The sequence below is a fragment of the Sapajus apella genome, unplaced genomic scaffold (assembly GCF_009761245.1).
Source record: "Sapajus apella isolate SASKATOON/1434 unplaced genomic scaffold, GSC_monkey_1.0 scaffold1, whole genome shotgun sequence".
Classification (NCBI taxonomy): domain Eukaryota; kingdom Metazoa; phylum Chordata; class Mammalia; order Primates; family Cebidae; genus Sapajus; species Sapajus apella.
The window spans coordinates 12,527,993-12,540,579 of record NW_022436941.1 but is presented as its reverse complement, the minus strand read 5'-3'; the positions used below and the strand labels follow the sequence as shown (position 1 = coordinate 12,540,579).

General features: G+C 34.8%; 1 protein-coding gene across 2 annotated transcripts in view; it reads left to right on the top strand.

Moving 5' to 3' along the window:
• The window catches only part of SLC12A2 (solute carrier family 12 member 2), a 104,708-nt gene that overhangs the window by 26,347 nt on the left and 65,774 nt on the right, over nt 1-12,587 (top strand). For both annotated transcript variants that reach the window (XM_032262528.1, XM_032262609.1), the window contains exons 2-4: nt 824-943; nt 2,202-2,277; nt 2,567-2,662. In XM_032262528.1, the coding sequence (XP_032118419.1) occupies nt 824-943; nt 2,202-2,277; nt 2,567-2,662 (292 nt within the window). The remainder of the gene's footprint in view (nt 1-823; nt 944-2,201; nt 2,278-2,566; nt 2,663-12,587) is intronic.

Below are 12,587 nucleotides of genomic sequence, written 5' to 3'. Positions count from 1 at the left end.
TATAATTCTGTTAATATATATACATATAATTCTGTTATGTATGTATACATATAGAGATAATTAACATAATTATATATAATTGTTTATATACATATATATTAGATATATATGATATTAGATATACAGATAGAACGAAACCCAAGAAGCACTGAGAGAAGGTAGAGAACAAAAAACTAAGAATTATGGAGTCAGACATGAAACTTAAAAATCTAAGGAAACAGTTGTTTTGAAATTCATTGTGTCAACTAATGCATGTCTGAATCAGAAAAACTATAAAGGAAAGCAGTGAAGAACACTGAGTCACTGCAGACAAGGAATGAGTAAAGAGAGGAGTTACCAATGAATCTTGGGTTCCATGGGATTCCTGCTATTATGGATTATTAAAAACCCGTATTTATTGGTGATAAAGAGGAGTTTTAAATGTTAATGTTGAAATTTCAGATGTAGGACTGGTGGCAACTAGGTGATATTAATTTGTGGCTTAAGAGATGAGATATGAATTGATCAACTTAGCGACCCTGTATTTAGCAAACAGGAGTCATTGTTCCCTCCAGACACTGCCAAAAGTGTACCTAGAATTTAGAATTATTAAAATGGATTTACTGTCATGGTGAGATTTAAATTTTAAGAAATCTCAGTAATTAAGGTTTTCTTCTAGTTTATTTGTCCTTTCCTGGGGTAAAATATTTGGAAACCCTTGATTCTTGGAAATCTGTACTGTGTCTTCTTAAATATAGTTAGATGTATTTAGTTATGTTTCTTTTTATCAGGTGATTTTAAATTTTGAATGTTAAGCATCATTCACATTTCTTTTTATAACCAGGAACCTTTTGAGGATGGCTTTGCAAATGGGGAAGAAAGTACTCCAGCCAGAGATGCTGTGGTCACATACACTGCAGAAAGCAAAGGAGTCGTGAAGTTTGGCTGGATCAAGGGTGTATTGGTATGTATATATAGACTTAACTTTAGAGTTACAGCATATCTGTTGGTTATAAGATCTTCCTAATGTTCTCATCAGTTCTCAAGAGAACTCTTTTTTCTCTACTTTAACTCTGTTATCTGAGTGCCGTAGAAAACCAAATTAATAACTTGTACCTCCTTTGCTTTTGGATACTAAATTCAGTAACGGAGACAACGACATTTATTTTGTCAAATTATTTTTGATTATATTCTATATAATGTGTTACTGAGCATATTGTATTTCATTGCCTCTTGTGAATCTCATGTACTGTCACTTTTCAGAAATTAAGTATGAAAACTATCAAATTGGGAACATCAGAATCAAGAAGGCTGAGCAGGGAATAGAGCTGAAATATGCCTGCTTTATTTCACACTACCCCCATTATATTTTGAAGAGAAGCATATAGAAGTTAGCAAGCAAGAAAGGAATACGGGAGAAATACTTAAGTGTTGAGTTCACTTTGCTGCATAGGTTTAGGTGATTAAGGTTCATATTTCTGTTTTTCTGTTTGAATAGGACTAAGGAGCTGACTAAAATAGGCTAGATTGCCTTCTCATTGGGACTTTGAAGTCGCTTAATAGGGGTTGTATTGGAATTTCAGGGAGAAGTAGAGAGAAAAATAACAGTTCTAATAGTCATTTTATTGCCTAATCCCTAAGGTGAATGTGAAGCTTCAGATAGAATTGTTGCTTATTCTTAGATTTTAGTGTTTGGTAAGACTGTGTTCTGTGTATGAACATAATAAAGTGAAAGTAAATTGGGGAAACTTTTACAACTAATTTAAATTTTTAAAAATGTGAACAATTGGCATTTTTGTATTGACAAATATTATGTAATACATAAATCTGCTAAAGAAATCATGAAATGAGGATGTTAGAATAAGCAAAAGTTAAACTTGTATTGATAAAAAGGAATATGCACTACTTTTTACAGGGCTGAATTTTAAAAATATATCTTGTACCTTGCTCTGTTGCATCTGCTGCTTCAGACAATTGTGATGCATGCGTTTATTTTCATATACTTATATGTTACATTGTGTTTATATTAGCTCAAATGTAAGCTGTTATTAAGCTCTTTATAAAGACTGTTAAAGAAAGGATGGAGCAGGAGTTAGGTTTAAAACCACTTAATCTTCTGTAGTTTCAACTGCATGTCATTGTACTTTGGCTGGTTTAATGCTTACTATATAATGTTTGATTATTATTCTTCCTCTGTGACTTGGCCTCTCTTTCCTTCCTAGGTACGTTGTATGTTAAACATTTGGGGTGTGATGCTCTTCATTAGATTGTCATGGATTGTAGGTCAAGCTGGAATAGGTAGGTGAAGTTATATCCTGCTTGATTTGAGAATAATAAATAAGCAAAGTGAGCTCTTAACCTCATAAAAGTCAAGCAATTAGAGTCATTTTGAACTGTGTATTCCTTTATATCAGATTATTGTCTTGATGTTCCTTTTTCATAATCCTGATTTGATTTTTCTAAAATTAGATAAAAATTGGGCAATTTATAACTTGAAATGTAAATTCAGTATTCTTAGACCAACCAGTTTTAGACAATGGCATGCTTAAACAAGAGTGTAAGTATTCTGTCTTCTTTCTCTGTAAAGGTCTGTCAGTCCTTGTAATAATGATGGCCACTGTTGTGACAACTATCACAGGATTGTCTACTTCAGCAATAGCAACTAATGGATTTGTAAGAGGAGGTAAGTTGAATCTATTTGTATCGTCATCATCAGATTACTCTTACTAAACAGAGATCTAAATTGTATTTTTAATTATTATTATTTTTTTACCTTAACTGAAGGAACATATTAAGGAACATATATATGGACAAGAAGGTTGCTACTGAGTACTTCCAGACTAGTATATTTCAATGTAATTTTATGTAAACTCATACACGTATGCTTTAAGTTATTCAGTGTCTCATAGCAAGAACGGAGCATCTACTTTGGTCTTTTATCCACTGGGCAGCATCTTATTGTCTCCTCCAAGGCTTGCCCTTGGATCAGTGAGCAACATGCTCCTGGCATTTGTTCAACATTGTATTGGGGTAACCTCATTTCCCACCCCATCCCTTATTAAGAGACTAAGGCAGTATACCTTCCCCATAATCTAATAGCATTGTGTGAGCTATGCTTGGGACTGTAAATTTATTTATTTATTTATTTTGAGACAGAGTCTCACTCTGTCACCCAGGCTGTAGTGTAGTGGCACGATCTTGGCTCAGTGCAACCTCTGCCTCCCAGGTTCAAATGATTCTTCTGTTTCAGCCTCCCAAGTAGCTAGGATTACAGACATGCACTACAATGCCTGGCTAGTTTTTATTTTTATTAGAGACAGGGTTTCGCCATGTTGACCAGGCTGGCCTTGAACTCCTGACCTCAGGTGATCTGCCTGCCTTGGCCTCCCAGTGCTGTGATTACAGGTGTGAGCCACTGCACCTGGCCCTAGGACTGTAAATACCTTCACATCTAGCTTTCTGTGGGCACTCTGAGGCCTCTCATTAGAGTCCATAAGATCTGCCTTGTAAGATTTCACCCTCCCTAGGAAGAGGAACCAAGAGACTATAGGAGAATGGACTCAGGATCCCTGAAAACAAGAAGAAAAGAATTCCATTTTCCAAATGAAAACTCCTCTCTTGGAGTGAGAAGATCCCTGGAGAAAGGAGACAAAATGTCTGCCCGCACCTGTAAAGTCATCATAGCAAGTCAACTGAGAAAAGATCTATTTCATCTGCTTCAACTATTTTAAATATCCCTATTTGACATTATATAACACAATTTCCACTTTACCTGCATCAGGTATTTGGGTGTGGGAGGGAAAGAGAGAACCAGATTGAGCTTTTCATTTTTCACCATTGTCTTTATATGTTTTAGACACCAGAGGATCCAAATCACTATGACCCTTGGAGGCTGGTATCTTGTATCAATATGATTATATGACTATGCTGAGCATGTATCACTGTTGACTGAAGTTTTATGCTTCTGTGAACCTGGACTGAGCTATATTGGGATATACAATGTGGATATGTTCAGCAGAGTCAGTCAGATAATGTTGAGAAGTTCTTTTTGGCTTCTCGTGAACTGGGTACTCCATGCTTCATTTCTCTCTGCCATATTTGGGGATTGAAAGTGGGAAGAGAAATGGACTGGGGTGTTACGTATTTCTAGGGGATCAGCAAATCATCAAAGAATTTCTCTTTTTCCTCAGAGCTTAGAATCTAGGCTGTGAGCCTCAAAAGGAATGGGGCATGAAGCCACTGGCAACGTGAACTTCACACTTTTCCCCATTTGAATCAGACTTTTGGAAGGTATAGATTTTCCAGGATTGTGAACAAAAAGCCATTTCATTTTTCAGTACCATTAATGGTTTACACACACATATGTGTGTGTGTGTGTGTGTGTGTGTGTGTGTGTGTGTATTATATATATAGTGTGTGTGTATATATATATGTGCATGCATATATATATATATGTATGTATGTATATATCTTTACAGATACATCTGCCTCATAGACTTTATGTCCAGTCTTCTGTCCCGGAGTGCCAGGGACAGTATGAGAATGTGGAACCCATGCAGATCTGTCCCAAAAAATGATCATATGTTATAATTTTGTTTGAGTTTCCTTAAAAGTCTATTCACAAAGGTAGAACCTAGAGGGTAAAAACCTTTTGGAATTCTGTTATGAGGTGTTCATACCATCGAGAAGGTAATACATTTGCCGAAATAATGAAACCCAGAGAAGATGAAAGAGAAAGTGAGTGACCAAGTACTATGAAGCTTTATTAGAAGGCATTCATTTTTCACTTGTTGGTGACTTTGGACATCTGGATGGTCTTTATAGACTGTATAAGAGCTTCATCATCTGCAGTGAGTGTTGTCTAGAGATTCTTTTGGTGAATGTAAGCCCCTCTGTCTCCACTGTATTTGTCTCAGATTTGGAAACCCCTAATGTGATTTATTTTGATATCATGAGAAAAGTATTTTCCACGTGGGAGAAAGTAGATACAGGCATAAAACTGAGATCACATTATACCTGTATTCAGGATTCTAAACTGAAAGTATTAGTTTTAGAATTTATCCTGAAAGTACATATTGTTTAGCTTTTTTCATTAAAGTGACCTGTAGTAACTGACCAACCCAGTGGCAATAAGCAATTCTTATGCCCATATTGTATATTTCCACTCAAAAGAACTAGCAGACTTTAGAAAAAAGGTTGATTCCTTATTAGAGCAGGAAATGAGCTTAGACATCTTTTCAGATCCAAAAGTGTTGAATACTACTAGTTTCATGTCAAAAGGACTTAAAAGTCAATTTAAAGGAGCTAACACAAGCTAAAGTTTGGATAATTTGAACAGCAATAATGGTGATAAACGATTTGGATGAAAATATATGACTAAATCTGTAAGTTCACAATGAAACCAAAAAAATCTCACTTTTTACCTTTGAGACATACTAGAGAACCATCTTATGAAAATTGATGAATAAAAATAATCTAGCATTGAATCAAACTCCTGAAAGGTTTCTTTCCTGAACTCGAGGTAACCAAGAAGTCGATGAGATTTGTTTTTCAGATAATTGCTCAACATAATGAGTGAAGGAGGAAAGAGAATTAGAAAAATTACAGCTTTATATGGATCAAAGACTTAAATCTAAGACCTGAAGCAATAAAAATTCTAGAAGACAACAGTGGAAAAACTCTTGTATACATTGGCTTAGGCAAAGAATTCATGACCAAGAACCCAAAAGCAAATTTAACAAGAACAAAAATAAATAAATGGGACCTAATTAAACTAAAAAGCTTCTGCACAGCAAAAGAAATAATCAACAGAGTAAATAGACAACCCATTAGCAAACTGTGTGTCTGACAAAGGACTAATATCCAAAATCTACAAGGAACTCACTCAAATCAGCAAGAAAAAAACAATCCTGTCAAAAAAATGGGCAAAGGACATGAATAGATAATTCTCAAAAGAAAATATACATATGGCCAACAAACATATGAAAAAATGCTCAACATCACTAATTATCAGAGAAATGCAAATTAAAACCACAGTGAGATACCACCTTACTCCGGCAGAAATGGCTATAATTTAAAAAATTAAAAAAACACAGATGTTGACATGGTTGTGAAAAGGGACCGCTTTTACACTGCTGGTGGAAATGTAAACTAGTATAACCACTATGGAAAACAGTATGGAAATTCCTTAAAGAACTAAGAGTAGAACTCCCATTTGATCCAGCAGTCCCCCTTCTGGGTATCTACCCAAACAAAGGAAAATAAGTCATTATTGACTTATTATTATTGACTTACACTTGTGCACACATGTTTGTAGCAGTACAATTCACAGTTACAAAAATATGGAACCAACCTAAATGCCCATCAACCAATGAGTGGATTTAAAAAAAAAATTTATTTATACACCATGGAATACTATTCAGCTATCAAAAGGAATGAAATAATGGTATTTGCAGCAACCTGGATGGAATTGGAGACCATCGTTCTAAGTGAAGTAACTCAGGAATGGAAAACCAAATCTCATATATTCTTTCTTGTAAGTGGGAGGTAAGCTATGAGGATGTAAAGGCATAAGAATGATATAATGGACTTACGGATTCGAGTGGAAGGGTGGGAGGTGGGTGAGTGGTAAAAGACAACACATTGGGTACAGTATACGCTGCCTGGGTGATGGGTGCACCAAAATCTCAGAAATCACCGTTAAAGAACTTATCGATGTAACCTAAAACTACCTGTTCCACAAAAACTATTGAAATAAAAATTTTTTTTAATTTCAATTTTGTAAAGCTTTTACTTGATAAGAACACCTGTGAAGTATTGTTTCCCAACAAATTAAATCTGAATCACATCATGCCATATATCTCCCAGAAACATGTTATAGAATATGCAGGGGAAGGAGAAACTTGTTAAGTGATATGATAGGGTGATGACAGAAAATTACACACTGGGAATCTCAATGGAGCAAGGAATCCTTCTTATTCAACAAAATTAGAAGGCTCAAAAGAGGATGGAGAGGGGAGTTAATGGTTTAAAAAAAAACTTGAGATTCGATGTATAGGTATAGGTTTGTTTGCGATTTTTAGCTGCAAACTATGCTTTTTGGTGGTACCAAGAATGCCTGAGTTGGATTTGTTACTTGATTTTGACTGCCTACCTTGTAAGGACTACTTAGAGAGGACGATAATAGCGCTAGAATTATCTAGAGGGTTGGGGTCTTAAAAGGAAGCTGAGAAATACTGGGGGAAGAGTGATGTCTGATGAACCCATCTGAACTTTGTGTAGACTGAAAGTTGACTTTTAAGGGAGTTAATGAGGAAATAACATTTTCTTAAAATATTATTCAAAGGTTGAGGAACATTGTGGTTACTTTTTAGTAATTTTAATTCAAAAAGCCCCATTTTAAACTTGATACATAGTTTTAAAAAAATAATGTTAAGAACTAATTTGAGGTAATGCCTGTTTATCTTGATTCTTAACTGAATTATGTATTCATATTAATTGAATAATGTCTTACTCTCATCTTGAAAATTACACGTTTGCAGCTTTGCAGAAGTATGTGAATTCAATGAACTTTTCCTAGTGTTGTGTACTTTTTGCCATAGGAGAGATTTAATATTACTAATTAATTTTAACATTGGCTTTAACAGTACATTTTAGAGATTAAATAGATAGCAATCTAGAAAAGTTGTACTTTGTTATTAACTTGTAACAAATGTAATAATGTACAATTTTGAAGTCTTAGGCAAAAATAGTAATGGAAACATGCAAGGTTTCTGAAAAAGTCAAAATGCAGAAAATAAAAGATGCTTAGTTTCAGGCTTGATTCTGTTTTAGTAGTGATTTTAGGTACTATTTAAAGCTACTGGAAGCAGGTTAGAGAAGCATCACTTCAATTCCCTGCCTTCCATGGGGTAAGAATAGCAGTGCCAAGGAACTGATAGAGTTTACTTTATTTCTGACATAGTCCCTGCCCGAAAGACCCATTAATACTCTTCAGATTATTGCAGTCTATGGGGATTTTACAGTCCTTTCCTGTTCTACGAATCATGTCAGTGTTCTTGAGAGCTTGGATTTTATAGAATTTTCATGGATCATGTGCATCAGGTTTTGCAACTTGGATGGTGCTGGTCAGCAGCCACCTTTACTCAGATCTGTATTTCCTACTTTACATAGACCAGAGTTGTCCCATCTTTAATTAATCCATGAATTTACACTCACTTACAGAATAAAGGACAACTGCAGGCAGCGTTTCATAAAGTGAAGACTATAAAGTCTTGGTTTTAATTCATACTGTATTATATGAACTGAGCAACAGAACAGAAAGATTCCTCAACCATTTTATCTTTGGGGGCATTTAGTTGACTTAATTAAAAGCAAAGATCAGTACCTTTTCAGATAAAAGCCTTGGTTACATAAAACTTTAGGTAGGTAGTTCTGAAGTTTCTAAAATCTAAAGTCAGCATAAACTTGCCTATTTCGTGGTGAAGATGAAGTGTTATGTTACTTGTACTTCAGTCAATGAAAACACAATTGTTGAGTGTTTTGTTACAGACACAGGGTTTGTAACAATGAAAGACAAGATGCTATTTTCTGGGAACTTACATTCAGATAATAATAGTAGCCATTATCTTTTGAGACCTAACTGCTAGACATGATACCTTGGTGTTGACATATGTTATCTTATTTAATGTGACATTGTGGTTAGTCACATCATTTACATGGGTAGTAAGAAGAAAAAATCAATTATACCCATTTTTTAGCAAAATTAATTTTTAGCAGATTCTGCTGGTGAATTTTTAAAATGTCTATATAAGTCACAATTACCTTTATGTACTCATATCTGTTTTTCTTTTCTCTGAAATAATTGAATACCTCCTCATTTTTGTAAATAGGTAAAGCCAAAAACATTGGAAATAAGGAAAAACTTCCCATATACTGTGACAGAAAAGTGCTTTCTGTATTTGAAAAATCAGATTATCATTGATGATCAAATTTTTTTTGTTTCATTCATTGTATCACTATTAATTCCTACCATTATTAAGCAAGGAGTTATGTTAGAATTCAGCTCCATAGTTCCTTTTTTTAATAGCTAATTTCTTTGAAATTATAAGTTTTCAGATCAGTGAAATGTTTGAAGCAGCTGTAAAGTTTAACATAACATTATGTTTTCAGTTCTTTAAAACACTGTTTCTATACTACAAATAGCTCAGCTACAAATTTGGAAAGTAATATAATATTCAACATGGGATTTTTCTTTACTCATTGGTGACCTTTCAGTTTTGTCAGTTTATAGAGTTTATTATTACTAATACCTCAGCCTGGTTCCAAAATTGTTTGCTGCAGAATTAGAGTTATAATTTAATTGAATTATTCTGATAATCATTCATAATAAGGTAACACCTGATCCTGGTTGGAAGATTGCATGTTTGTCACTTCACCTTTTCCTATTCGTTATAATAATGGCAAGAAAATACAGAACATTTGCCAAACATTAACAAGCAGACAAACTCCTCATTTTTTATTTGTAAACCAGGGTACTAGAATGTAATTTTGTTATTGTCACCCTTTGATTTATTCCTCAATACACCAAGAAAACTTTATTTTTAAAATATTTTCACTTTCTATTCCAACCAACAGTGAGTGTCACTTGTTGCACATCTATATCCTCACCAACAGTTGGTATTGTCCTTTTTATTTTTTATTCTACTATGTATGTAGTGGTATCTTATGATGGTTTTCATTTGTACTTTCATAATGGCTAAAGATATTGGGCATATTGTCATGTACAATATGTGTCTACTCACATCTGTAGCCCATTTTTTTAAGGGTTATGTATTTATTGTATTGGAAGTTCTTACTATTGAGTTTTGAAAGGTTCTAGATAAAATCAGATACATGATTTGTAGTTATTTTCTCTGAGTAGATGGCTTGTCTTTTCATTCCTTCAATGGCATCATTAGAAGAGCAGTTCATAGTTCAAGTGGAGCCCAGTTCATCACTTTTTCCTTTTTGGATTGTGCTTTTGGAGTGGTATCTAAGAAATTTCCCCCTAGCCCGGGGTCCCAAAGAGTTTCTTCTAGAAGTTTTATAGCTTTAGGTTTTTACCTAGATGTATTATTTGTAGCTAGCTTTTGTATATACTATGAAATGTGAATCAAGATTCATATGCGTATCCAGTTATTCCATTACCATTTTTTAAGATGATCTCTTTTCTGTTTACTCAGAAATTAATTGACCCTAAATAAACAGTGTAGGTCTATTTCTAGACTCTGTGCCATTTCATTCATCTTTGCAAAAGCCCTTGTGACTTACACTATTCATGAAGTTCTGCACATTTGGTAATAACAAGTACTACTAGGATTTGTTTCGATTTACACACTTTTGACTCCAGACATGTGGATTTTCCCCACACAAACCAGTTCCCCAACTCTCAGGATACCAATTGGGTATCCAACAATTCAATTAAAATTTGACACTAACTGTGCAGAGTTGGTGCATGCCCTATAGGTTAAGGGCTCTGTCTTACAAGACTACTGTTACTTCAGATGCTAGTTGCAATTCCAGGCCTTGTGTACCTCTGACCAACTGGCTGTATACTGGGGGTTTCCGCAACCCCTTCCTCAGGTTTGATAATTTGCTAAAATGGCTCATAGAACTTAAGAAAACATCTTACTATCATCAGTTTATAATAAAGGCTACAACACAGAGCCAAATAAAAGAGATGCCTAAAGCATGGTATGGGAGAAGGAATGCAGAGCTTCCATGACCTCTCCACATGCCACCCTCCTAGCGCCTCTGTGTTCACCAGCCTGAGTTCTCTAAACCCCTTTGTTTACAGGGTTTTTCCTTTATATAGCCATGATTGATCAAATCATTGGCCATTAATTGATAAGCTCAATTTCTAGTCTTCTCCCTTCTCTTCTCCCCTGAGGTGTGAGGGGTGGGAGCTGGGGTGGGTAATGGGGATACTGAAAGTGCTTAGCCCTGTAATTACATAGTTGTTTCTCTAGCAACTAGCACTGTCCAATCCAGAAGCTATCTAAGGGCCCACTGAGTCACCTTATTAGCATAAACTCTGGTAGATTTGAAGGGGCTTATTTTAAACAACAAAGGATGCTTCTCTTACCTTGTTAGTAAATTCCAATGGTTTTATAAGCTCTGTTGCAGTAACCTTGGATGAAGACCAAGTGTATGTTCTTATATCACAACATCACAACAGGGAAAATATTTTCAGTATTTTGCCTGAGTTTAAAATGGAATTGTGATCAGGCTTTGTTTTTACCAAAGGATTTTGAATTATTTAACTCATACAATAGTAAGAGATAGGTGAGGCAGTCATTTTAGTTTTGATTTTAGTTATGCTACTAAATAACAGATTGCTTCAGTCTTCTCACAGCTTTACTGCTCATTTATGGCATGAAATTACAGACCTTTCTGAATCTTAGCCTTACTATGTGTGAAATGAGAAGTTTGGCGTGACGACTTCTGAGATCTCTTCTAGTACCAGGATTCTATGAGGCGACACATATGGACCACAGTGGAAGTATATGGAGAAGGTGGGAGGTGGCAAGAAGGAATTTGGGTCATTTCCTTGATATTCAATGATGAGGAGCATCTTTTTATGTGTTTGTTGGCCACTTGTCTATCTTCTTTTGTGATATATTCACATCTTTAGCCAATTTAAAAATTGGGTTGTCTTTTTGTTACTGGTTTGTAGATTTCTCTGTATACAGTGTCTAGATGTGTTATTAGGTTTGATATAGATATTGTGTGTATTCGTTCTCAGCCTGTGGCTTGTCTTACCATTTTTATCATTTTCTTAATCATGTCTTTCAATGAACTGACGTTTACCGTTGATGAAGTCCAGTTCCTCATTTTTTTTTACGTTAGTGCTTTTGTTATTCATGGTGGAAATATTTGCCTATCCCAAGGCTATAAAGACATTCTCTTATATTTTCTTCTAGAAGCTTTTTAGTTTTAATTTTTAGATTTTTATCTGTGGAAAATCTCATATTAATTTTGGGGTATAGTGTGAGATGGTGGGTGCAGTTTTTCTCCCCAACCTTCTTACCCCTACCTTTGTACACAAATCCACTTGTTCTGGCACCATTTGTTGAAACAGCCATCTGTTCCTTACTGTTTTTGATACCATTGTTGAAAAGCAAATTGTCTGTATATTATCTGCACTGAATTCTGTTGCATTGATTTGTTTGTTTATCCTATGCTGGTACTATCTTGTCGTGATTGCTTAGCTGCATAGTAAGTCCTAAATCTTCTAACTTTGTTCTTCTTTTTCATAATTGTTTTGGCTTTTCTAGATCTTTGGCATTTTCATATAAATTTTCGATTTAGTTATGCTAACTTCTGCCAGAAAAAAATTGGATTAATAGCCTAAATGTATAAGGAGCCCAAACAACTCTGTGGGAATAAAATCTAATAATCCAATTTAAAAATGGGTAAAAGATTTGAGTAGACAGTTCTCAAAAGACATACAAATGGCAAGCAGGCATATGAAAAGGTACTCAACATCTCTGGTCATCAGAGAAATGCAAATCATATCAAAAAATCAGGCAGTAACAAATGCTGGAGAGGATGTGGAGAAAAGCTGT